The sequence below is a fragment of the Periophthalmus magnuspinnatus genome, chromosome 22, assembly GCF_009829125.3.
Source record: "Periophthalmus magnuspinnatus isolate fPerMag1 chromosome 22, fPerMag1.2.pri, whole genome shotgun sequence".
In the NCBI taxonomy this organism is placed as follows: Eukaryota; Metazoa; Chordata; class Actinopteri; order Gobiiformes; family Gobiidae; genus Periophthalmus; species Periophthalmus magnuspinnatus.
In genome coordinates, this window is record NC_047147.1 from 2,259,134 (window position 1) to 2,284,900 (window position 25,767).

Here is a 25,767-nt window from a genome sequence, read left to right on the forward strand (position 1 = left end):
TCGTTTTTTAGGAGTTATGATTGATGAACAGCTGACGTGGAAATCCCACATAGAGCAAGTAAGATCAAAAGTATCACAAACCATAGCCGTATTACACAAGGTGAAAGAGTCTCTCAACAGAGATGCATTGTTCTTATTGTATAACACATTGATCGTTCCATATTTGACATATTGCATTGAAGTGTGGGGAAGTGCTTGTAAAACCTACATTGAACCAGTTTTTCTGTTACAGAAGCGTGCTATTAGAGTTATCAATGGAAGTGGATATAGAGAACATACAAATCCAATTTTTATTCAGTTAGAAACGTTGAAATTTAACGAATTGGTGGAATATGGCATTCTTAAAACCATGTACAAAGCTCATCAAAAAGTGTTACCAGAGAAGTTGCAAAATAGATTTCGAAAGAGAGAAAATAGATATCAATTAAGAGGAACTGATGTATTTTCTAAACCAGTGTTCAGAACAAAACCAAAGGAAAGATGTATTGCAATCAAGGGAGTCAGTCTTTGGAACAGCCTAGAAAGTAATATTAGAGAATCCAAATCCATTTATATGTTTAAGAAAAGTTTGAAATTATCATTATTAAGAAGATATATAACTGATATGTGACAGGATGATTTTGTGTTTTTTTTGTTTGTTTTTTGTTGTTGTTGTTTTTTTTTTCGTAAAGTAGCTGTACATTTATGTTGACTTTGTATAATGTAGTGAATAAGAGTCAGAGTTGATGAGGGGCAGATATTATAAGCTTTTGCTTCCTTCTGTGCCCTTTCATTCACTTAACAAAAATTGTACAAAAGCCGTAATACTGTATGCAGTTATGCGGATTGTTTTGTTTTAATGAATGAAATAAAATATTAAATTGAAAAAATTGAAATTGAAATAACTCAAGTGTGTTGTGTACATGTGCTCTATCTGATCAAAATTAACCCTGAACTGTTGATAAATGGATGATAAAAACCTTAATTTCTTTACAATAATACAATAACTGAATTGTTACTTCACATACTTCTTCCCCTTTAATGTGTGAGGCACTGAATCGACACCACGCTGTCACAGATCAATGGAAAGAACATGCCCTTTTCAACCCTGGACCACATTGGCCCACTTCATGCTCTCTGAATGTGCAGGTGCAAAGCCCGCAGTTTAACTAAATTAAAATAATGGCTGATGTGCTCTACTTTTTGAATATGATACACTGTCTGACCAAAAAAAAAGTCGTCATCTGGATCTAACTGAGTAAATAGGTACGAGCCTCCTGCAGTTGGTCAGGTCTAGGTTCAACAGTCTGTGCTCAAAGAATGAGGTCAGCTGACACCTGAATATACTGAATGACCAGGTTATTCCATCAGTTGATTTTTTCTTCCCTGATGGCACAGGCATACTCCAAGATGACAATGCCAGGATTCATCGGGCCCTGGCTGGAAATAAATCTTGTGACACTGCAGAAGCTTATCAAAACAATGACACAGCAAATGTGTGCAGTAATCAAAGCTAAAGGCGGAACAACAAATATTAGAGTGTGTAACTCTTTTTTTTTTGGTGGCAATTTGTTGTTTTTTTGGCCAGGCAGTGCATAATGCTTTAGGAAAATATTCCAATTGGGAATTAAAGGCAAGCATTTCCAGTGTGTAACTTGGATTTAGCACAGGTAAGTAAGGAGCAGGACCATCACAAAAACGATAGGAGAAAGTTGAAGTGGGTCTGAATTCTTGATACACTTCTCAAGGTATGATACAATGTGATAAAATGATCACAGACCTCGACTCTGGTCTGTTTCTACTTGTGGACTGGTCCCTGACATTCACTCTAGTCCTCCACATCTGAGATATGCAAACACGCTTGAATCACCTTAACTTTTGTCTTTATTGGAAAACTGGATTTATGAAAGAGCACTTCCATGGCTGTATTCATATGTACAAATATGTACAAGAAATTGTTTTGCAACATATACATTGGTTTAGCAAAAAAAGAGAAAAAAGACAAAACAATAGACTATGTTTTGTGACACATTTTTCTATGGCGATATTATACGATTAAACAAACATAGTTTTTATTATTTCTGCATGTTAAGCAGGTAAAGCCTCATTCTATTGAACGGGGTTGTTGCGTGTGTGCATGTGCGTGTGCGCACGCGAGTGTCTGTGCGTGTGCGTGCATGATTAAACTAATAAGTAGGTGTTGCACTGTCATACGGTAACTCAGTAATTTAATGCAATGCCATTCCAAGCTCACAGAGTACTTGACAACAGCAATTATTTCCTCATTGTGCTGCCGTTGTGTTCTCGGGCAAAATGCTTCATACCAAAGAGGAAGGAAAGTGTTAAGAGGAAATGGTGGTGTTTGATGCATCCTTACAGAACAGTCTGGGGTTCTATTCCAGGCTCCTCTCTTTAATATATTAGAGGTGTACAACATATTGTCTACAAGATAAAATGGAACATTTGTTTTGAAGATATGTCAAATTATACCAGGTACTGTCTGTGTTACGACTGTCGAAACGCTGCAAACAGGAAAAAGAATTTCCCGATCTCTGGTTTAAAGTGATTTTGAGCATGTTTGTGGCTCAGTTAGTCTTGACATACATTGGAGAATCTCATGACATTTACAGACATGCGTAAGCACATTTCTGATGGATCAAATATGATTTGATTATTGTTATTGGGTAAATCCCCAGAATGTTTGAAATATCACTTTTTGTCGATGTTACTCACCCCTATGTCATATACAAGGGACAATAGCCATAAAACACACAGAACATGAACATTTAAAAGGTTTGTGAAAGTTTGTCTGAAGCAGACATTGAGGGAGTTGCTGCTGCTGCGGAGCAAATGAATAATTGACCAATGTAAAGTGCTTTGAGCCTCTAGAAAGGCACTTTCCAATCTACGAACACATCATCCAGTTCAAATCCAACTCTACAAGAAAAGCCGTTCTGATGCCTTACATAAGACATGTCCAAATGAGTGAAGATGCAGTGTGTGATGGTTAAACATTCTGGACAGGAGGATACTGTCAGTAGGCTGCTTGTGTTTATAATATTCTAAAACCTTACATAGTGTCAGATGGAGGGCAGGGAAATGTGACTCGAGTTATTTCAAAACTGTCATAATGCTATTAAAAAGTGAACTGAATATTTTTAGTTATATGGCCCACAAATTTGCTTTGCAAAGTTGCTAATCACTTTTCTGTAAATGAGTAAATGTTATGTTCGTTTGCCTGAATTCTGCACCAAAAGCAGCACTCTGACTGGCTGTGCAGTTTCACTTTACTGTCTGAAAACACAGATGCCAATACCAATGATATGTGAGGTTTTGTGGACGAGTTACACAGATGTCCTACTTCAGCAGTTTGAAAATGTGCTTCTCAAGTTTGAATGTGACATTAAGAACCATGCTCTATGTCACTTTTCTTGTGGGGGTCGTGCATCTCCTCGTCTTTATGGAGCTGGATATTTTTTATATGAAATTTGCCAGTGGAGCATTACACTTATCTATCTACTGCTTATTTCATAATGGTTGTTTTTAATGGTCAACAACTCCATGGAGACATGCAGACCTTCCACCAAAAATGTTACTTACCCCCTTAAACACACTGTCTGTGTGAATAATCACTACAGAACTACCACTGTGTTCATCTGTGCTCACAGAACCCATACTGAACCACTTGTCAACTTTTCTTTTTAGTTTTGTTAGATAGGCCCAGTAATTCTATTAACTTTAAACAACATTTAATTTTTTTTAGATAGGCCCGGTAATTCTCTTAACTTTAAACAACAATTTGCATTTTGATATTAAAAGGCAAATTCTACAATCAAAGTCTGCCCTGCTGTCCGGCTCCTTAAATGTAAAAGTAATGCTCTGTCTCTCCAGATCCTTAAATGTAAAAGTAATGCTCTGTCTCTCCAGATCCTTAAATGTAAAAGTAATGCTCTGTCTCTCCAGTCTCAGCCCTCTCGTTCAGCTCCTGCTTGATGGACTCTTGAAGCGAGCCTAGGTTCAGTTCAAGTTTGGGACTTGTTTCCACAGAGACAGGAGAAGATTCATGAGACAGCTCCAGCAACACCTCCTCTGGCTCTGCGTCCACTAACTGCTCTCCATCACAAAGCTTCAGCTGGTACGCTCCCCTCTCCTCCTCCTCCTCCTCCTCCTCCTCCTCCTCCTCCACCTCCTTCTGCTTCTTCAAATCCTCCGCTGCTGCTGTAGCGACTGTCACCATGGCAACCTCAGCACTGGATGTGGTTTTGTTTGGTCCAGTGCTAGAGTCTCTTTGAGATGCTAGCTTCTCGATCTCCTGGAGCAGCTCCTCGTTGTGTTGCTTCCATGTGCGATATTTGGTGGCGCTGAAGTCCGACTCATCTAAGAGTTTGTTAATCTGCAGAAGTTCGGCTTCCTTGGCCTGAAATAAAAGCACGAATAAGATTAAATACACATACCTGAAACGGCTGAAACAGCTGTTCCACTATGATGTCTAGACAAATTATGTTAAATTCAGTCATGGACACTCACTTTTTTTTTTTTATCATGTTGCAATTTGAATAATTCACTTCACTTCGAGCTTTCAGAAAAAAAACACAATTCAGGGAAAACTTTGTTACAGAAAGAAAAGAAAAAAATAAAACAAAGGAGGATAGGGTCAGGAAAAATAATGATTGTAATAATAATAAAGGAAATTTGTTGGATTTTGTTGTTTCTTTTTCTAAACAAAGGAATAAAGCCTTTAGTTAATGTTCATGGGCAACACAGACTTGAAATTTGCTTTTGCTGCGTGTGATTAAATTAACATTATAAAAAAAATTAACATTATAAAATACCCTTTATAAAGTCATTACTTCTTCCAGACTGCATTATTCGACTGGCAGCACAGACATGACCTACATACCTTGAGTGTGCTGTGCAGCGCTCGCAGCGTGTGCACCTTCTCGTTGATCACAGGGTTCTTGCAGCGTTTGATGAAGGACCTCCTGAAGTGGTCATGAGTGAAGGGCTGCTCCTGCCCCATCAAAGATACACCTCCCTCCTTTATGTTGTTGAGCATCTGGCCCATCTCATCCACAGGACCTGCTCATGGACAGCAACATGTGCTTAAATAATGCATCAAAAGTCTGTGTGTTTGTTACAGCTCCATTACAGCGCACAGTGCTTCGTCCCATTAGCCATAAGCCACGTCAAAACTTTTACCTTTTGTCAGACAATACATTCTACTAAGGAATTCTTGACTAGATATTTCACTAAAACATAGCTGAGATAACATTTGACAAATATGGTACAAAACCTATATTTCCTAATTTGTAAATGTTGACATGAGTAGAAGAAGGCGGACCTTCACACACCGGTAAATTGGTCATTTTCATTTGGGGTAAAATGTGGTATGCAAGGGTTCATTTTTAGAACTGTAATTTTCAATATTTCTTTTTAACTTTTCTTCACAAACTGTTTCATTTGTTTCTGTTTGATTGAGTTTTGCGTTTATCCAGAAGGCCTCTCAGTACACTAACTGTATTTGAGAACATTGTTTATGAGCAGAGTTAGTTTAGCTTAGTGTTCATATTTATAATCATAACTTGAAAATATTAAAATATCAACTGTAACTGTAACTGCCTATTTTGATATTTATTAATTTGGAAATTGAAACTTAACATTGACATTTCAGTTAATAAAACTAAAATACTAAGAGTTTCAGTTCATAGCCTGTAAAGTGCAATAAAGAAGTAACGCAGAGGAACTAAATTTTATACCTGTGCTTTTGCTGCCACCTGCTGTTGGACTTGGTAATGGCGTCTTATGGGTTTTGTCCTTTTTACGAGGATAAGTGTTGTAATTTATTTTCTGTTGAACACAAGAATAACATTATGACAACATATTTACATTTATATCAGCATGACCGTCACCTTCAGTCACCTTATTCCGCCGTCCAGGTGAGGGCGATCTTTCACTCTCTGACTCCGTTTCACTGTAACATTCTGCACAGAAACAACAGAAAAAATACTTCATGAAAATTTCAGTGTATGTTGTTTTTTGGGTATTTACATCTCCCATATTACATTTATAAGTCAACTTTAGTAACATTTTGAACAGCCTAACAACAACATATTCACTGGCTGTGGGTAACCATAGCAACAGCAAATACCTTGATCCAATCATAAGAGCAAAGATGAAATCATTTTGACCTCGTGTAAAACCTGCGTTTGATCCTTGAGCTATGGTGAATCCATAAATGACACAGACACATTTGGTAAAAGGAGTGGGTTGGACATTAATAATGAGATTTGTGATTATTGTAAACCTGTGGTTGGTTTGTGAGGCATCACTAGTCTTATAAGAAAACTGCACTCACTTTTGGCCAAACTGACTTTTCTGCCTCTATTCACCAGACCCTGCTGCTTCTGTAGGTGTCATTGGCTCTGTCCTCAGCCAATCATAAAGGTTTTTACAGCCAAACAACAAAAAAACGCCCCAGTTATTTGATTTAGGCAGTTCATTTGAATAATCTCAAAACCTTGAATAATGATTCAAGTAATTGTGCTATGAGGCTAACAAATTACGTTAAATATCAAACACTAAGGAAACAACATTCTGACAGTATTCTCTGTGCGCTGTCTTTCAAAAGGGTCGTGTTGGATGCTGAGATGACAGCTACTTGGGCACATCACATCTGTTCATATGAAATCAGCTATATAATAATTTGCTTCTTCTTTGACAGAGTATTTACGTTCAGATGTGCATTGCAGGGGATAGTTTTAGCTTTGTATTTCCATGGGATACCACACAAATCCTACTGAACTCATGACCCTGCACCTTTCACAGCAGATGACTGTCAAATGCTGCCCTTTACCTTCTTCACTGCTGGGTCCTGTATGAAGCTTCCTGTGCTTTTGGATGGCTGTGATCAGGCAGTTTATCCATCTGTACACACACACACACACACATTACATAAGGAAGCATCCACATGAGAAAGCAATACATTATTCAAAAACACATTTAGGATCCAACAAATCCATGTCCCATATAATTTGCTGCAATGCAAAGTCCAAAAAGCACAGACATTTTAGAGGAAACTGAGAGTTACACAGATTATTGTATATTTTACAATTAGAGATGGGTTTTCTGAGGGTCAGTATTCATTGTGCATACATTTCGAGTGGGACATTTTTGGTAATATAATAAGATTCATTATAGATATCAGCTGATTACTGAAGTGTTGCATTCTGTTATTTAGTGATGATGATTGTAATGTTTTTTAATTACATTTCAATTTTTAAAAAATATTATTGTTTATTGTCTCTTTTTTGTTACCATGACAGAAAATATGGGCTGCCAGCAGGGTGCAGTAGAGGGTTACAGTTCTTTCAGAAGCAGAATTGCTGATTCTTACAGATTTAAATGTCCTGTTGTTTGATTTGTGGATTCTTTGTAAACTGCAGACATAAACATGAATGACTCACATACAGAGCCTGTATGACCTACTTGCTCATGTCACTGACGTGGTCAGCAGCAAAGAAGAAGTTCTGAAACCTTGCATGGCACATTTTGAAGACACTGAGGAAAAGCAAAAGACAATAATGCAGGAGCTTATGGCAGTCAGTGCAAATGCATCTACCGAGTACAGTACTGTCCAGCTGATGAGTGCAGTCCGAGGTAAAAATATACACAGCAGGCACATATTCTTTTGTGTACTCAAATAAGTGCCGTCAAGTGCACAATATATGTATATGCATATTTAAAGTTCGTATTTGTAATTAGACTGGCCGATCCGGCTCTGTGGTATTCTATCCAAATACCATAAGATGTTTTGTATGATAACGCAGTGTGACAGTGTGCAGCTTTGGCCTGACTGATGAAGAAGAGAGCACAGGTGAGTGAGCCTGACTGAAGAGGAAAAGAGTACAGCCTGACTGAAGAGGAAGAGAGTACAGCCTGACTGAAGAAGAAGAGAGTACAGCTTGACTGAAGAAGAAGAGAGTACAGCCTGACTGAAAAAGAAGAGAGTACAGCCTGACTGTAGAAGAAGAGAGCACAGCCTGACTGAAGAAGAAGAGAGTACAGCCTGACTGAAGAAGAGAGTAAAGCCTGACTGAAGAAGAGGAGAGTACAGCCTGACTGAAAAAGAAGAGAGTACAGCCTGACTGAAGAAGAAGAGAGCACAGCCTGACTGAAGAAGAAGAGAGTACAGTCTGACTGAAAAAGAAGAGAGCACAGGTAAGTGAGCCTGACTGAAGAAAAAGAGAGTACAGTCTGACTGAAGAAGAAGAGAGCACAGGTAAGTGAGCCTGACTGAAAAAGAAGAGAGTACAGCCTGACTGAAGAAGAAGAGAGCACAGTTAGGTGAGCCTGACTGAAAAAGAAGAGAGTACAGCCTGACTGAAGAAGAGAGTACAGCCTAACTGAAGAAGAAGAGAGTACAGCCTGACTGAAGAAGAGAGTAAAGCCTGACTGAAGAAGAAGAGAGCACAGCCTGACTGAAGAAGAAGAGAGTACAGTCTGACTGAAAAAGAAGAGAGCACAGGTAAGTGAGCCTGACTGAAGAAGAAGAGAGTACAGTCTGACTGAAGAAGAAGAGAGTACAGCCTGACTGAAGAAGAAGAGAGCACAGTCTGACTGAAGAAGAAGAGAGTACAGCCTGACTGAAAAAGAAGAGAGCACAGTCTGACTGAAGAGAGCACAGCCTGACTGAAGAAGAAGAGAGTACAGCCTGACTGAAGAAGAAGAGAGTACAGTCTGAGTGAAGAAGAAGAAGAAGAGAGTACAGTCTGACTGAAGAAGAGAGTACAGTCTGACTGAAGAAGAAAAGAGTACAGTCTGACTGAAGAAGAAAGCACAGGTGAGTCTAAACAAAGACCAGCTAAAAGGAGAGGAACAGGCTTCACATCAACATCTACTGGGTAAAAACCTCAAATAAATGTAATGACGGTAGGACAGAAGGTTCCAATATATTACAAATACATATCTACTTTGAATACCTTAAACCTTAATAGATGTTATAAATAAATAATTTGTTAATAGCCCGATCCGAATCTGTTATGGTGGTTCCAGAAGTGTAAATAGTATCTTGGAGTTTGGGAAACACTCCAATTTCAATCAAAAATTACCTTTCATTTGTATAAAACAGCATTTTAAAAGGCCAAAATCAGACAAGCTCTCACAAATCGAGTTCAGCCCAGGCCGCCACTCACAGATCTCACAGATGTAATAACTGTGCTTACTATTTCCTCTTGTGCTCCCCAGCACTTTCAATGTTGTAGCTGGAAATGTTTATGAAGCCTTCAGCCTTCTCATCCTGTGACCAGACAAAAAGAAGAATGGAAAAATAACGCCATTATCCTCATTTGAAGTCAGTTTAACATATTTCTTATAGGGTGCTGTTAATCGTGGAACTGGAGCTGTAAGTTCCAATGGTAATGGCAGAAAAATGGCAGAAAAACATATTACGTCTCCCCCCCCCCATCATATTTATCCATCGTGATTTTAGATTCAATTTTGTACAGATAAATACAAATAAAAATTACTTTCAATATTAATTTCCTCAACATAAAAATGCAGATGTTTAAAATAGACATTTAACACAAAAATAGCCCTGTTTATTCTTCCAAAGTGTACTTAACTCATTTTGCTTTTACTCATTGGCTGTAGAACTCTCCCCATAAAAAGACCCAAGCTAAAAGAGCTAGATCTCGATTCAAATGTAATTAACACAACTGTACTTCACCGGGTCATGTCTCTCGTGTGGGGTCATGATACAAAAATTTCAAACTCGATTTCGACACTAAAGACTGGAGATGATGCCACAGCAACAATAAAAAAAACCTCTTTATTTACACAATAGAATGTTTAAAACATCAAATTGTAGTACTTTCTTTGATATTATCATGCCTTATATCTGTGTAATCCCTCAGTGTCCAGTAGGTTTATAGTCGTCCATGGATGCATACTAGTCTATGTGTCTTATACTTGGTAGGGATGGGACAATATAATCGCGATCAAAAAGGTCCGTGATTAATCATTTGTGGGATTTTTTAATAATCATGATCATCGCACACAATTATATTCGCCTTTACGGCACCAAACTGCCTCATGTTTCTGGTTTCAATACAATGTTTAGGTGTTAGTTCTGGTGTTTGTCCACAAGGGGGGCATCTGTCATGACACTTATTAGCTTCTGTGCCTATTCTGAACTGGGAATGGTTCTTCATCACCGTCATGGCTAGTGACGGAGCACATTTATATCCTCCAATCTAGAAGGTGAAGTCTGATGTGTGGAGTTATTATGGCTTTGAAAAAGACCAACAAGATGAGCCACCGATCTGCAGAGCCTGGCTGAAAAAGATATGGCTCCAAGAGCAAACACAAGCAACTTACATGCACATTTATGAGACAACAATCCTGCATTGCTTGACAAACTTGAGGCAAAAATATCCATAGCAACATACTATGTGAAATAAACTACTGAATGTAGTTTGTGTTAGTTTGGATTTTATTAATAATGATACATGTTTGTCGACTTTGCTTTGCTAAGTTAGTGCTAGCTAAACACAGCTGATGGCTGATGGCAGCATATCCTTTTATCAGATCCTTTTTCTGGGGCTTTCTCTGGTTGGTTCATGTGTTTTTTTATAGTCAAGACTTATATTATTGACATATTTATTATTCATTTATTATTAATTCATTGTTAATTTCACTTGCAGCAAAAAACAAAACAAAAAAACAAAACAAAAAACACAATAAAGGTGATCGCTCAGACACCTGCAGAATTGATGTTTTAATGACTTTTTAGAAAACTGTAAACCTTGGTTTAATAAATATCGTGATAATATCATTAATCACAATTATTTTGGTCAAATAATCATGAGCTTAAACTGTAATATCATCCTAATACTTGGACTGATACAGCTCAAAATCATTCTAAAGATATTCAGGAAAGGTTAAGGCTAAGTATCCACACTAAAAAAGCCTTGAACCTTAGTGTCATTAAACAGTGACAGCCGTAGCGTGGGTGGGGTCTCACCTGCTGGCTGGTGTACCAGTACAGGGCCGGCCCTTTGAGGATGAACCAGAACCTCTGCCACTTCTGTGTGACGAATACTCCACTTTCCCTCCTCTTCTTCCATAGCCAGCCATCACAGTCAGGACGACCCAGCTCACGACAGGAGACTCTGCGTCTACTCATGTCTGTGCTCATACCTGTGCACAGCAAAGTTCAGGACTACTGCAACTATTACTGCAACAGATAGTACTAGTACTACTACAAAACCCCAAAAATCCAAATGAGTCACTTTAGATTGTAAACTGGTAAAAGCCTGATTGAAATGACACTGCAGTGCTAGAGAGTCTCACTCTGAAACACTGAACACCTCAATGTTATAATTCTAAAAATACAAATATTTAGCTAATTTAAAAGGTATTATTATTATTATTTGTGGTCAGAGCAGATATATTCAAAGCCAGTGGAAAGTACCTTTAGCAGAAGACTTCTTTGCATCCTTGTTGCTCTAAAAGTGAATAGAAACAGTGTTAGATGCTATATCCCCCATCCCTTATCACATATGAAGACAAAGGACAAGCTGCTAACTCTATTGAAAATTGCTAATGATTATAATTATACTTAGAATCATAGACAACTTTACTGTAACAAGTTAAGCATTTTGTGTAGTATGTTTGATGATAAGGTGTAGCGTGTGGCAGACTTGTTGTGCTCGTACCGTGTGTCCCACCATATCTGAGCCCGAGCTGTCCTCCTCCTGATGTCCTCTCCTGGGGGACCTTCCTCTGGGCGATCGAGCGCCTTCGCGACCCTCCAAATCGCCTAAGGAAAAGATAAGTCATTCATTCTGCGCAGAAGATGAACACGTTATTCTTAGCCCTGTCACAATAACACATTTTGAAGTTCGATATATTGCTATAGATGATAATCAATAATATTGAAACTAAGAGAAAAAATAAGAGAAAAAATAAACTGCACATGATAAACATCAACCCCAAAAACTATTGTTCCATCTATTATGTATTGAATGACAAGTCGATACAGTATTTATCGTGACAGGCCTCTTCTTTTAACCCCATTATCCTAATGCACTGGATACTAAAAACATCAAGACAGTGCACTGTTTCTGTCAACCATCATTACCTTTTGATGTCTAGATTTGATGTCTAGAATTATAGATATAGTCATAGCAGCAAACGTACAGTGTTTTTATTTGTGAAAAATGGAAAAGCTATTAAAAATATGATATTATAGTGTGTTATAGTCCGTATTATATCTTTCTCTGTAAAATAAAATTCTGCTATAACTTACACAAACAGTCAAAAGTTTGGATACACTTTCTCATTAAAACTATTAATGGACACATATGGAAAAAACTTAAAATAACTCAAAACTTGTTTAAGACTTTAGATTTTTAAAACAGTCGCCCTTTGCTTTGATCACTGCTTTTGACCATTGGCGTTCCACAACCCTGACAACCCTCAGCTGTGAAGTGAAAAACATTTCTTTAAGCTCATGGAGAGAAGGCCAGGGTTTGAAGTGCTGTCAAAAAAGCGAAGAGTGGCTACTTTGAGCATTCAAATATAAATGAAACTATATTTACTTTGTCTTTATTACATCATTCCATACATCTTACATCATACACACTGCCTGGCCAAAAAAAAAGTCACCCCCAAAAAAAAGGTCACGCACTCTAATATTTGGTTGTTCAGCCTTTAGCTCTCATAACGGCACACATTCACTGTGGCATTGTTTGGATAAGCTTCTGCAATATCACAAGATTTATTTCCATGCAGTGTTGCATAAATTTTTCACCAAGATGTTGCATTGATGATGGTAGAGTCTGACCGCTGCACAAAGCCTTCTCCAGCACATCTAAAAGATTCTCAATGGGGTTAAGGTCTGGACTCTGTGGTGGACAATCCATGTGTGAAAATGATGTCTCATGCTCCCTGAACCACTCTTTCACAATTTGAGCCTGATGAATCCTGGCCTTGTCATCTTGGAATATGCCCGTGCCATCAGGGGAAAAAAATCCATTGATGGAATAACCTGGTCATTCAGTATATTCAGGTGTCAGCTGACCTCATTCTTTGAGCACAGGCTGTTGCTGAACCTAGACCTGACCAACTGCAGGAGGCTCGTACCTATTTGCTTAGTTAAATCCAGGTGGCGACTTTTTTTTGGCCAGGCAGTGTATTTTATATCTTCTTTATGTATATAAAATGTAGCAAGAACTACCCATAAAGAAGAAAAAAAAAATTTGGCCACAATATTTGGCATTTTTGGTATTTAAATGTAAAAAGGCATGTACGTTTCTAGTACTTTTCTACATGAATAGTTGTTTTTGCATGCACTCCTGTGCAGGTGTGGTCTTGTGAGTGCAGTTTGGGTCAGATAAAGATAAGTAATAGTGTTTTGAATCATGGGTGAGAATCATTAAGACACGACTGAATGGTAAAGTCTATTTCTCATTTCTGCATTTATGGATTTAAGATTTACTTTCTTCTGTTCTTCATCTAAGGACTTGGACATTACATGGACCTGGACATTATCAACATCTATATCACTGGGTTACAAAAAAAAACATTTTTGAAAGTTGTCTGTGTTTTTTCAACTGAATTAGGACCATTTTGCACCGCTGAATCCAAAAATGATATCCATTTTTCTCAGTCAGGTCAGGTTTTTATGCTATTTTGATTTTGAAAAATCCGATCTTCTGACTAAATTGATTACAATTTTGTGACATTATCAGTTGATTTTCTTTAATATTTCTCATCCAAAAATGTTTTAGGAGATAAAAAATAGTTTTCTAACAGAATGTATTAATTAAATGTTACGTTATGTTAATTGATTAAGGTAAGTACATGTAAATTGGAACGTTACGTTATCATTGTGCAAAATTCAGGACATGAACTTCTGTTTTTATGGACCCCTTGAATGCTCAGCAGCAGGGATGTCTCTCTTCAGAGTCCAACAGTAATCAGCCATCATGACTGCATCCCAGCGTCCCTGATACCTGGTCTCCATCTCTTTTATGTCCTGATGGAATCTCTCCACCTGCTCATCACTCAGTGATCCAAGATTCTCAGGAAACCTGAACATTTAGCTCCTTTTGGGAAAAAGGATGTGGAGCATCATCATTAAAACCACACTGGAGGAATCTTTGTCACTGATGTCAGGAACTTCTACAAAGACAGGTACTGGAATTTCATCACAGTGAGCTACAGGACGACGTGCTGATTCACGGTCAGGATACCTGAGGCTGCTTCGGTTCTTTCTGTTGATCCCAGTCACATCAGTAGCCCAGAAGTAGCTATTGATGTCGGCTCCCTCCAAACCATGGGAATTCCAAACTTCAGACATCTCTTCTTGCCTTCAGTCCACTGACGCAGATACTCGGTGCATGACTTGCATGCCATGTGTGGCGCCCAAGCTTCATCTTGGTCAAGTTTAATACCAAAATAAGCATGGTAAGCACGCTTTATGAAACTTGTGACTTGATTCCTGTTAGGAACATTGGTGTATTCACCGCAGATGTAGCAGAATATGTCAGGCTTATTTTTGCAAGATCTTCTAGTCGAAGCCATTTCATTCACTTGTAATATAAAAAAAACAATTAGTCATAAGTTGGCACATGCAAAATCTTCAGAATTTGTTTATAGCGAGAAATATAACAGAATTTTGCATCATATGACGTGAAAATACTCATACATGTAAACAAAACCGTCCAAAAACAAATATGTAGCTTAGTTCAGAACGTTGACCTGATTGAGCAAAACCAATGTGATTTATGGATTCAGCACATCAAAATTATCCTAAATCAGCTAAAAAGTCTTAGACAATAAATTTAGTGTTGAACAGTGTATTCTAGATTGAAATCTGATGAATTACCTGATGCAGAGAGCAGCTGGGGCAGATGGGACGAACTCAGGCTTCTCTCAGTGTTTCTCTCTGAGGGCAGCTCTGACTCCCCCTGGTCCACGTGCTGCTGCTGCCCTCCTTCTGGACCCTGTATGGCTCTCCTGTCATATTTACAGAGAAAAACATGATAAGCACAGATATTTTTAAAAGTATATTTGGTCGTGTTTATTTGTTTGTCGATAATCTATATACAGTTGCCACGTGAATTTAACTAAGCAAATAGTTACGAGCCTATAGTTACGAGTCAGGTCTAGGTTCAGCAACAGTCTGTGCTTATAGAATGAGATCAGCTGACTACCTGAATATACTGAATGACCAGGTTATTCCATCAATGGATTTTTTCTTCCCTGATGGCACGGGTATATTCCAAGATGCAATATCAGGATTCATCAGGCTCAAATTGTTAGAGAGTGGATGAGGGAGCATGAGACTCAAACTTGTACCCAAACACAGAGAGTTCACTACTTCCTCATGGTGACCTGTCCTCTAGGCTCATAACTAGATCCTCCTGTGGTTAGAATTATGTGTGGATGTCTTTTTTCTATTTCAGTTTAAAGACAACGTGGTCACAGATAAGCTTTACCCATATTAGATTAAGCTGTTTAGCTCAGTGGAAGGTCAACCAAAACTGAGTGCATAAATATAATAACTACTAGAGAATCTCCCATAAACATTACAGACGAAAAACACATTTCACAATTATATCAATCACAATTATCCAAAGTTCTCTAGGGTCATGAAAATTATACCTAGATGCTCATTTAGTATTAAGTACCATTAAGTATCAATATTGAAAACAAAACACAGAACAAAGTTGGGCTTTTCCTGAATAGTCTTAAAAGAGTCTTAATATTTATCAGACCTAGTTTATGAGTTTATGTGTTCATTATCAGTGTGGTGTTGAAATTACTATCAAGTTGAGTTTTGTAAATGCGACACATATTCTCACCTGAAGGACAAAGACCTGACAGATGCTGCTACTCGTTCGAAGATTGAATGTCTAGGGTTGTCTTCCTCTTCGTCTGAATGCTCCGACCTGACTTCCTCCTCCTCCTCCTTAGAACACACACACACACGGACATTCAACAGCAGCTCCACACTTTAGGAACGGAGCTGAAGCTGAACCTTTATTAAAAAAAAAAAAAAAAAGTTTGTCACAGTAAAGAGGGGGTATTACTTTCAACCATGTTATAATGCTGTTCCTTCATCAAAAGACAGAAAGCCTGAAGAGGTTTCAGATTTCATCAATGCACGCCTCAGTAATCTAGCGATCTCTCCTGTGCTCTATAGAACCCTCCTTATGGTCAGCTGTAAGGCTGCAGCCAGTGATGACTTTCTTGTTTGGTTTGGTCCAAAGTCCAGATGTGAATGCTCCTGCGGACTGTGGTCTAGACCAAACAGCGGGTCCTTTGAGGTGCATTGTAGTTATCATGTCGACAGTAAAGACAGCACCAGGGAAGGTCTGGTAGTTTGAGGGAGGTAGTGTGAACACAAAAGTCCAGGGACTGAACGGAAATCATAGAACACTGCATATTCTAGGCGTCAGCTGAGAATCAGCCCTGAAACTATGACTAAAAGCTTCAAATGTTTGCATCAATAGATTCAGCTTCCACATATATAAAAAGAGGGCATGAATGAAAACTAGAGAAACACAATGATTTTAATGTATTGTGTTCAATCACAGAGGCCTAAATCATACAATATACAAACTGAACAATCAAGTAATGTAACTATATAACTATATGGAGATGCATATACTTTTTTTCTCGCTGTCTGACATGAAATCAGACTAAACTTTCCTGCTTTAGGTCAGTTAGGATTAACAACATTATTTCTATTTCCTAAATGCCAAAATAACAAGAGAAGGATTTTTTAGACAATTTTCCATGGCTTTCTTCAAAATCAGTGTAATGTGTTTGGAAGCTTCTGATTGGTTTATTAACATTTGAGTTAATTAGAGACACATCTGTGGATGTATTCGAACCTGAAACACACTGCTTCTTTGTGTAACATCATGGCAAAGTCAAAAGAAATCAACCAAGATATCAAGAAGAGAACGGTGGACTTGCACAAGTCTGGTTCATCCTTGGTGCAACTTCCAGACGCCTGAAGGAGCCACGTTCATCTGTTCTAACAAAGATACACAAGTATAAAGACCATGGAAATGTTCAGCCATCACACCACTCAGGACGGAGAAGGGCCTATGTCCCAGAGATCAATGTACTTTGGTCTGAAATGTGCAGATCAACCCAAGAATAAAAGCAGACTTTGTGAAGATGCTGCTGAAGCTGGTAAGAGTGTGTCATTATCCACAGTGAAACAAGGACTGTACTGACTGAAAGGCCACTCTGCAGAAAGAAGCCATTTTACTGCCATAATTTTGATTTATATTTTATTTAAATAATGCTAATGTTAATAATATGTTATATGGTATTTTAGTGTTTTATTTTGGTAGTGAGGTAGGAACTGTTGTTTTTTTGTTTGGTTCTGCTCGACCGCTGAAAGGGACGCACGCCTGGTTTTACCTGAAAAGTGTGGCGTGTTTGCAAGGTATATTAAAGTTACACAAAGTTAATCAAAGTAAAGCTCATTCTACCTCCTAAATTTGGGTCAGCCAGCGAGTTCGACGGTAGTTCGGTGGTTTGACGGCATTTGCACTTGTATCAATTAAAGATTCATCCAGCCATCAGTAAAAGAACTCTTTATTGACACGAGGAGATGGCGTGATAGTCGAACTCAGACCTGCATGATTCTCGGCCTCCTGGTGGTGACTTTGTGTCATTTCAACAAGACCACGCTGCTGCGAATGTTAATGGACCCGCATGTTCACCGGTTCCTCCTCAAGAAGACGTCAAAGAAGCCAGACCTTAAAGTTTACATTTGGAAAAGTGACAAAGTAAGGAGAAACTACAAGGAACTGCGTTAAGCCAGACAACACCTGCACAAAGGGGTAATAAAAAGAGAATTCATGCATATCAAGTTTAAAGCTTTAATTAAGTCAAGATAACAAGTTAAAAACTACAAGCACTAAGTTCATAAAGTATCAAGAAGAATAAATATGTTTGAAATCAGTGAAATTCATAATGAAGGAGCTGTTGTAGATGAGGCAGCAGATACAGACCAAGTGGATGAAACTTGTTTACAGCAAACTGTGCAGGCAGATCCTCGCAGAAGTGAAAGGCCTCGGATACTGTCAGAAAAAGGGAAAGAATTCCATAAAGATAAGTTACAAGGACTGCAACTTCGTTTTGATAGCATTTATGATGGATGGAAGGCATTGAGTAAATCTGTACTAAAGAAGGATCCGGATGATGTTCTTCAAGGACACATGAGCATTATTCAAAGAGAGCTGAACGAACTGAACCTTGTTTATGAGGAATATCGCTCCATTGAAGGCCCACCTCATGAAATGCGTTCCAGATTAGACAAGTGCATATCAGTAACCAAAACTGTTCTGCAGAACACTAAATCTCGCATTGAAGGAGCAAAGGAAGAAGAAATCATATGGCCTGATGTCAGTTCAATATTTGCATCTTCTACCACCACAAGTGTCTCACTCTCAGGTTGTAACCATTCCAAAGTGGTTACCGTAATCTCCAATGCGTCTTCTGTAAAAAGACAAGAAGCTGCTGCAGAGTATGAAGCTACAAAGGCTGTTCTGAAAATAATGACAGAACAAGAGAGACACAGAGAAAAGGTTCTAGCACTAGAAGAAGAGGACAAGCGCATAACTGCAGAACAAGAAGTAGCTGCACTGTCAGAGCACCTCCAAGAGGAAAAGGAGGAAACTGAACGCAAGATTAAAAGACAACAAGAGAAGGCAGCCATATTAAAGAAACAGCAAGAAGAAAGTGCTGCAAGGAAAAGGTCAGTTGAGGATTTGAAAGGAGAAATAGAATGTCTGGAAAACCTGAAAAGACTCAATGCTGCTAAAGCTAAACTGCAAGTTTATGATGAAGACTACTTTTCAGTAAAGCAAGAATCTGTCACTCATGACAATCATCCAGTATATGAACAGATAACGGAGCACTACTCACACCCACAGAGAGACTCTAATAGCAATCACGAGAGCACAGGTGAGCTAGTGAAAGTTTTGGCAGAAGCTATGTCAGCAAATAGACTACCTATTCCAGAGCCCTCAGTATTTAGTGGAGATCCACTTAAATTTAAGCATTGGAAATCATCTTTCCAGACTCTAATAGAGAGAAAAAACATACCCACTGCAGAAAAGATATTCTTCCTACAAAAGTATGTAGGTGGACCTGTTAAAGAAGCTTTAGATGGTTATTTTCTCCTTGGCTCTGAAAACTCATATGAGGCAGCATAGCATATGCTCAATGAACGTTATGGTGAGCCATTTGTCATTGCAAAGGCATTTAGAGACAAGACGCATTCCTGGCCAAAGATTACCGGCAAAGATAGTACAGATCTAAGAAAGTTTGTAGACTTTTTACAAAGCTGTCAATCTGCAATGGTCCACAATAACAATCTGAACATCCTTGATGATGGACTAGAGAACCAAAGACTCACTGCTAAACTACCTGACTGGTTAAGTAACAGATGGAACAGAAAGGCCACAGAGTACCAACTAGAGCACAAGCAATTTCCACGCTTCAGCTATTTCGTGACATTCCTATCCATGGAGGCAAGTATTGCATGTAATCCTATTACATCATATCAAGCTATAAGACAGAATGACTTTGATAAACCAAAGACAAAGCCTCCACTCCCAATTAAGAGACAAGACACAGTTAAAATCTTCACAACTAGCACAAATGAGAAAGGCACGCTCTCCTGTTTGTTCTGTAAAAGGGTAGGACACAGCTTACACAAGTGTCGCAAGTTTACTGAGAAACCAGTCACAGAAAGAGTCAAGTGTATTCAAAGTGAAAGACTGTGCTTTGGCTGTTTAAACAGTGGTCATCAATCCAAAGCCTGCAGTAACAGGATGATATGCAGCACATGCTCCAAGCCTCATCCCACATGTCTGCATGAAGAAAGACAAAGACAAGACACCAAGAAAGAATCACCTAAAGAACAACAAGTAAGTGAACAAAACGAGACCAAGCCACAAGTAACACAGTCACAAGATACAGTCACTGAGAGCACTTCCAACAGAGTAACTCATGAAAGCAGTAACACACAGACCTCTGCCATAGTGCCCGTGTATGTGTCCACACAAGGTGATCCAAATAAAGAAGTGCTGGTTTATGCTCTGCTAGATACACAGAGTGATTCTTCTTTTATTTTGAATGAAGTAGCAGACAATTTGGATACAACAAAAACTCAAGTCAAACTTAAACTATCCACAATGTCATCCAAGAAAACTACGGTGCCGTGTACAAGATTGGAAACCCTAAGAATAAGAGGACTGTTTTCTACAAAGAAATTCACTGTGCCAGTGGTTTACACACGTGACTTTATACCTGCAAATCGTAGTCACATTCCTACTCCAGACACTGCAAGGGCATGGCCACACTTGGAGCATCTCGCTGAACATATTGCCCCACCATTGGACTGTGAAATAGGGCTCTTGTTAGGATACAACTGCCCACAAGCTTTGATGCCCAGAGAAGTTGTTTGTGGTGAAGAAAACCAACCTTTGCTCAGAAAACAGATTTAGGTTGGAGTATTGTTAGTTACTGTGATTCCAGTGACACAGTCAGTGATGCGATTGGAGTAAGTCACCGCATCATTGTAAAGCAAGTTATACCAGAGACTGAGTTGAATACCAAGGTAAAGAGTGAAGTTCATTACATCTGCAAGACACAAATAAAAGAGGTAACATTCAACATTTCACAAGAAAACTTCCGCTTCCTAACAAGGCTAAAAGAAGGAATCAAACACAAGCAGGACGGACATTATGAAATGCCACTGCCCTTCAAAGGTGACAGACCAAACCTTCCAAATAACATTTCAAGTGCAATGCAACGTTTAAACAGTCTTAAACGGAGATTTAAGAAGGACCAAAGGTACTATATGGAATACGTAAAGTTTTGTGTAACGTGTGTCTTTATTGACACGAGGAGGTGGCATGATAAGCCATTACTCCAAAAGAAACATGAAGACAGATTACAGTTTGCAAATGACACAGACACAGACCTTGACTTTTGGAGACATATCCTGTGGGCTGACGAAACTAAAATTGAACTGTTTGACCATAATAAGCATCGCTACGTTTCGAGGAAAAAGAGAGAAGCTTGCAAGCCTGAGAACACCATCCCAAGTGTGAAATACAGGGGTGGCAGCATCATGTTGTGGTGTTGTTTTGCTGCAGGAGGGACTGGTGCACTTCACAAAATTGATAGCATCATGAGGAAAGAACATTATGTAGAGATACTGACATCAGCCAGGAAGTTAAAGCTTGGGCACAAATGGGTCTTCCAAATGGACAATGGCCTGAAGTATACTCTCAAACTGGTGACAAAGTGGCTTAAGGATAACAAAATGTTTTGAAGAGGCATCACAAAACCCTGATCTCTGTCCTATTGAAAATGTATGAACAGACCTGAAAAGGCATGTGCGAGCAAAGCGGCCACAAACTTGGCTCAGTTACACCAGTTCTATCTGGACGAATGGGACAAAACTCCGGCCCACTATTGTGAGAAGTTTGTGGAAAGAAATCCAAAACATTTGACCCAAGTCACACAGTTTAAAAGGCACCAAATACTAATGAAATGTATGTAAACATCTGACTTTGAAGAAAATCATGAAAAATTCTCTTATTATTGTGGCTTTTTGCAAATAGAAATATTTTTTATTCATCCTAATTGACCTACAAATGCAAAAACAAAAAATAAAAATGGTTGAAGTCAACAGTGGTAACTTTTTGAACCAACATAACACGTTTACAAAACATTCTGCTGTTTTGATTAAGGTGCGCTTAACTAATGTTTATGTGTGTCTCCAGTGTCTGTTATCTTGTCATAAAAAGACAAATTACACATTACATATTACATACATGAATGCTCTTAAAATCTATGGTCAGAAGTAAAAGTAAAACTAAACTCTACAGTGTGGTTGAACCTGTGCTGTGGACACGCTCAGCTCAGGAGGTTTATTCTGGCGTTTCTTTGAACCAGGGACCTTCTTGAGAACCAGTGTGACTCCATTAGGATCCTCTTTGAGCTTCTTCACCAGGTTGGCCCTGCTCCAGCCCACCTGTCTCACAGCATAAAGTTTTATGACATATGCTCTTATATTCATAAACACCACGATGTCGAGCTTCTCACCACTATCTGGTCATTGACTTGAATGACTTCATCTCCAGCCAAGATCCTCAGACTGACATCAGAGGAGGGCTGCAGAGGGAGATGGAGATCAGGAAAAGGCAAAACACAATGCAAGAAGACATTGAGCGGTGGGCTGATGGTGGCTGGACATGACATTTTGTACTTGTGCCCCAAGGCAAGACACTATCCACCTTACACGAATCTGGCATCATTATTAACACTCCATCTATAAATCGGCATGGATAGATTATATATAACATCACACATGTAAAAGAGCTAAGATTTTAGAAGAAAACTGATTTCTGGACAGAATTGAGAACAAGTCCTGTGATGTGACACAAAAAGATTGGTATCAGTTCAAAATAAGCTAAGAATTCCATTATAAAGCAGTTAAATGCTGAAAATGTATTAGTGCTTAAGTTTGCCTCCAGTCGCCTCCACTCTGGACCCTGATGACTCGGCATTTTAAACATGTCATTACCCTATTCACAGAAACATGCAGCGTTACTGTCTCTTCACATATTTAACCAATGGTGGTGCCATCTGGTTGTCTATATGAAGATCAGGTTAATGCTCCATACTGTGGACAATTACAGGCGAAACCAATAACATCTCCATGGAGACAAGCAGACCATCCCCAGAAAAGTTCCATAGTGTACCATCAAGGCATTCATTACATATTTCGACTGTGTGTCTAGTTAATGGGTCACCTCCAGAGCAGTCCCAGTCACATAGTGGTTGGTGGAGCTGGTTGACGTGATCTCGATGCCCTGGAAAAAGAATCAGGTCTTACAATACAATTCTCCTTATAATGCTGTTATAACTGTGTGAGCCACTGAGTTTACCAGGGGGTCTCCTGGAGCAGCAGGCACCAGGTGAACACTCTCTAGCTCTGCTGTGTGGGACAGAAGCAGCTCTGAACTGGACTTTAGGATGTCATCACACAGGGACACCAGCTGACGGCACTGCGGAGAGTATGAACAGTTACTTTGCTGTGTAGATAATGCAAACTATGTAATTGAACCATCCATTTCATTCTTGATAGGGTCTCCCATGGCACACAGCGGGCACGTCAGACTAAGTGCAGTCCGTCTTCTATGGAGTACTACAATGAGGACCATGATGTCACCCAGTACAACACAGCCGGGGTCCCACTCCGGCGCCAGGCCAGGGGTTGGGGCTCGTATATGAACACCTGGCCTTTGCCTGTGGGGCCCGACTGGGCTCAGCCTGAATAGACAAGGTGGGCCCGCCCTCCTGTGGAGTCATCACCCATAGAGGGGTCCATGGGGGAAAGCTGCATTGTGGACCAATCAATGGTTAAAGGAAGGGTCCTCGACAACTCAAAACCACAGCATCTGGCTGTCAGGACATGGGTGGCTAATATATATGGCCCATATATTGGGCTGATATTTGCACTTTTTAGTGTATGAACTATTGGCCTTAAATCTCTAGCACAGGCTGATATTTGGACTTGCTGAATAAAGAGTACACACAAAGCTGTACTTAAACACACTGGGCTGTGGTGAGTTTGTAGTACATTTAAATTAGATCATTTGAGGCCATCTGTTTTGACTGGTATTGGCATTGGCCATGAAAAACTCCATATCCAGTTGATCACTTGTGTCCAGTGTGGACTTACCACTGAAATGATGTCCTTCTCCTTCTCATACACTGTGCTGTCCTATGGAGAGAGAGAGAAAGATGTTATACTAGATACCCAAAATAAAACTCTGACGAGATACAAATACAGTAGGTGGTATGTAGTGGGGTAGATGAGCTGCAAAGAGAGAAAGTACAATACGTCTTATTTCAAATAGATATTCCAACTGGGCACTGCAGTGTTCGACAGTATACCATTAAATGTATCCATGTGGCATTTATTCAGTTCCATGTGTTTTATTGTTGTCTCTTCGGCTATAGCTATGTTTAATGCCACACTGTCTCGCATTCTAGGCAAAGCAAAACCATCTTTATGGAGATGAGCTGGTGATGGACCCGCCATCTGAAAAGTCACATAGTGAGAGGGTTGTTGAAAGTACCGAAACTAGATACTCATTTGAGCAGGTATCGACACTAAAAAAGTCAAATTCACAAGACAGAAATGAATCTTTCCTTAATATGTTTATAATAATGTTGAGCTACATCACACGTACACACACACACACACACACCCATGGACCACTATGAAACTACTGGACACTGAGGGATTACACACATATAAGACACATGGGAGTAGAACACAAAGTACAACATTTAATGTTGAACAGCACAGTATATCTGTATGTCTAAATAAAGAGTTTTTATTCATCATCGTGGTATTGGGATCAGCATTGAGAATCTACTTGAGATAACATTATATAGTGCACCTTTAGCAAAAATAACATGGTTAAAATATCAACAAAAAGTGAATCTGCACAAAAATGGCACATTGAAGAGAATGAGAAGAGGAATGTTCTGCGATAATCTTGTGCTGCTGCTTGTGCAAACTAAGACAATTATATTTATTATGCTTTTGTTCCTTATTAATATGTTTTTACTAGTCTATGTGCAGCACTTTGAAAACTGTCTAAAATGTGCCATACAACTAAAGTGGACTGGAATTAGAAAGCATTTCACTGTCTGATGATCAGGAGGAGCTTGCTAGCTGTTGTTGCTTTATCTTGATGGCAAAACTTGAAAAGCGCTTATGCAAAAAGCTGGGAATGCATAAGGTAAGTGCGGAATAACTTTGGACCACGACAAACTATTTAAAATGAACTACTTCTGTTTTTCAGACAGTAAAAATCAAATACGCTTTTAAATGTATCCAACCTCAGAATATTACTGTACCATCTTCTTAACTTTTCATACCACACAATTTACTCATATAGAAAAGAAAATGCAATGCTCTCCACACCACAAAAGAAGCAGGTATTGCCGGGGCTGCGCCTGGTTTCAGCAGTAACACGGCCTTTTCTCTGGAATGTCACCTGCCTCTGAGCCACTCTCCTTGTTCATGTGGCTCTGTGCTTGGACTCTGCTCAGAATCATTTTAATGTCGCACTTCCTCTCACTGCTTCCTTGTAATTGCACAGTGTTGAGTTCAATTTAAGTAGAATTTGTAATTGTTACTTGATTTATTTGAACAATTACTATTTCTATTCTCTTGGTAAATGGTCACATTCACACACACACACATGCACACACGCACTGGGGCCAGGAGGGTTAAGTGGCTGCGGGAGCTGATCCGACTGCTCAAACTGATGATGTTTAGGCTGAGAGTGGGATTTGAAGCGACAACCTTCGGATCAGTGGTCAAACACTCTGCCAACTGAGCCACTGTCACTCCTTTACTCAACCGTGCATTGCAACACTGGAAAATGCAGGTTTATCGTATCTTTTAACAACTCACAATTGAGAAAAGGTTCAGTGATTACTATGTGACATCTGTAACTCTCCTTTTTAACAATCAACATTCTGTTATAGTGGTTAATCTCTTGACTAAATATTAATAATCATGATGCCCGTACTATAACATACATACATTATTTTACAGTCTGTTAAGTATAAACCACAATACTGACTTCCTGTACAAAACTGCAGAACTGAAATTTCACCCTAGCAACATTTTCATTTTCCATTTTAATTCTTATA

General features: G+C 39.0%; 1 protein-coding gene across 1 annotated transcript in view; it reads right to left on the reverse strand.

Moving 5' to 3' along the window:
* Positions 1-1,901: 1,901 nt before the first annotated feature.
* cnksr1 (connector enhancer of kinase suppressor of Ras 1) overlaps positions 1,902-25,767 on the reverse strand; it is a 43,110-nt gene continuing 19,244 nt past the window's right edge. The window contains exons 5-21 of the mRNA XM_033987874.2: positions 23,774-23,815; positions 22,977-23,096; positions 22,842-22,901; positions 22,132-22,200; positions 21,926-22,060; positions 15,849-15,955; positions 14,870-15,000; positions 11,694-11,797; positions 11,450-11,483; positions 11,000-11,175; positions 9,201-9,274; positions 7,465-7,536; positions 6,833-6,903; positions 5,899-5,960; positions 5,736-5,826; positions 4,880-5,058; positions 1,902-4,396 (exon numbers count right to left, since the gene is read on the reverse strand). Of these exons, the coding sequence (XP_033843765.1) occupies positions 3,911-4,396; positions 4,880-5,058; positions 5,736-5,826; positions 5,899-5,960; positions 6,833-6,903; positions 7,465-7,536; positions 9,201-9,274; positions 11,000-11,175; positions 11,450-11,483; positions 11,694-11,797; positions 14,870-15,000; positions 15,849-15,955; positions 21,926-22,060; positions 22,132-22,200; positions 22,842-22,901; positions 22,977-23,096; positions 23,774-23,815 (2,013 nt within the window). The 3' untranslated portion in view covers positions 1,902-3,910. The remainder of the gene's footprint in view (positions 4,397-4,879; positions 5,059-5,735; positions 5,827-5,898; positions 5,961-6,832; positions 6,904-7,464; positions 7,537-9,200; positions 9,275-10,999; positions 11,176-11,449; positions 11,484-11,693; positions 11,798-14,869; positions 15,001-15,848; positions 15,956-21,925; positions 22,061-22,131; positions 22,201-22,841; positions 22,902-22,976; positions 23,097-23,773; positions 23,816-25,767) is intronic.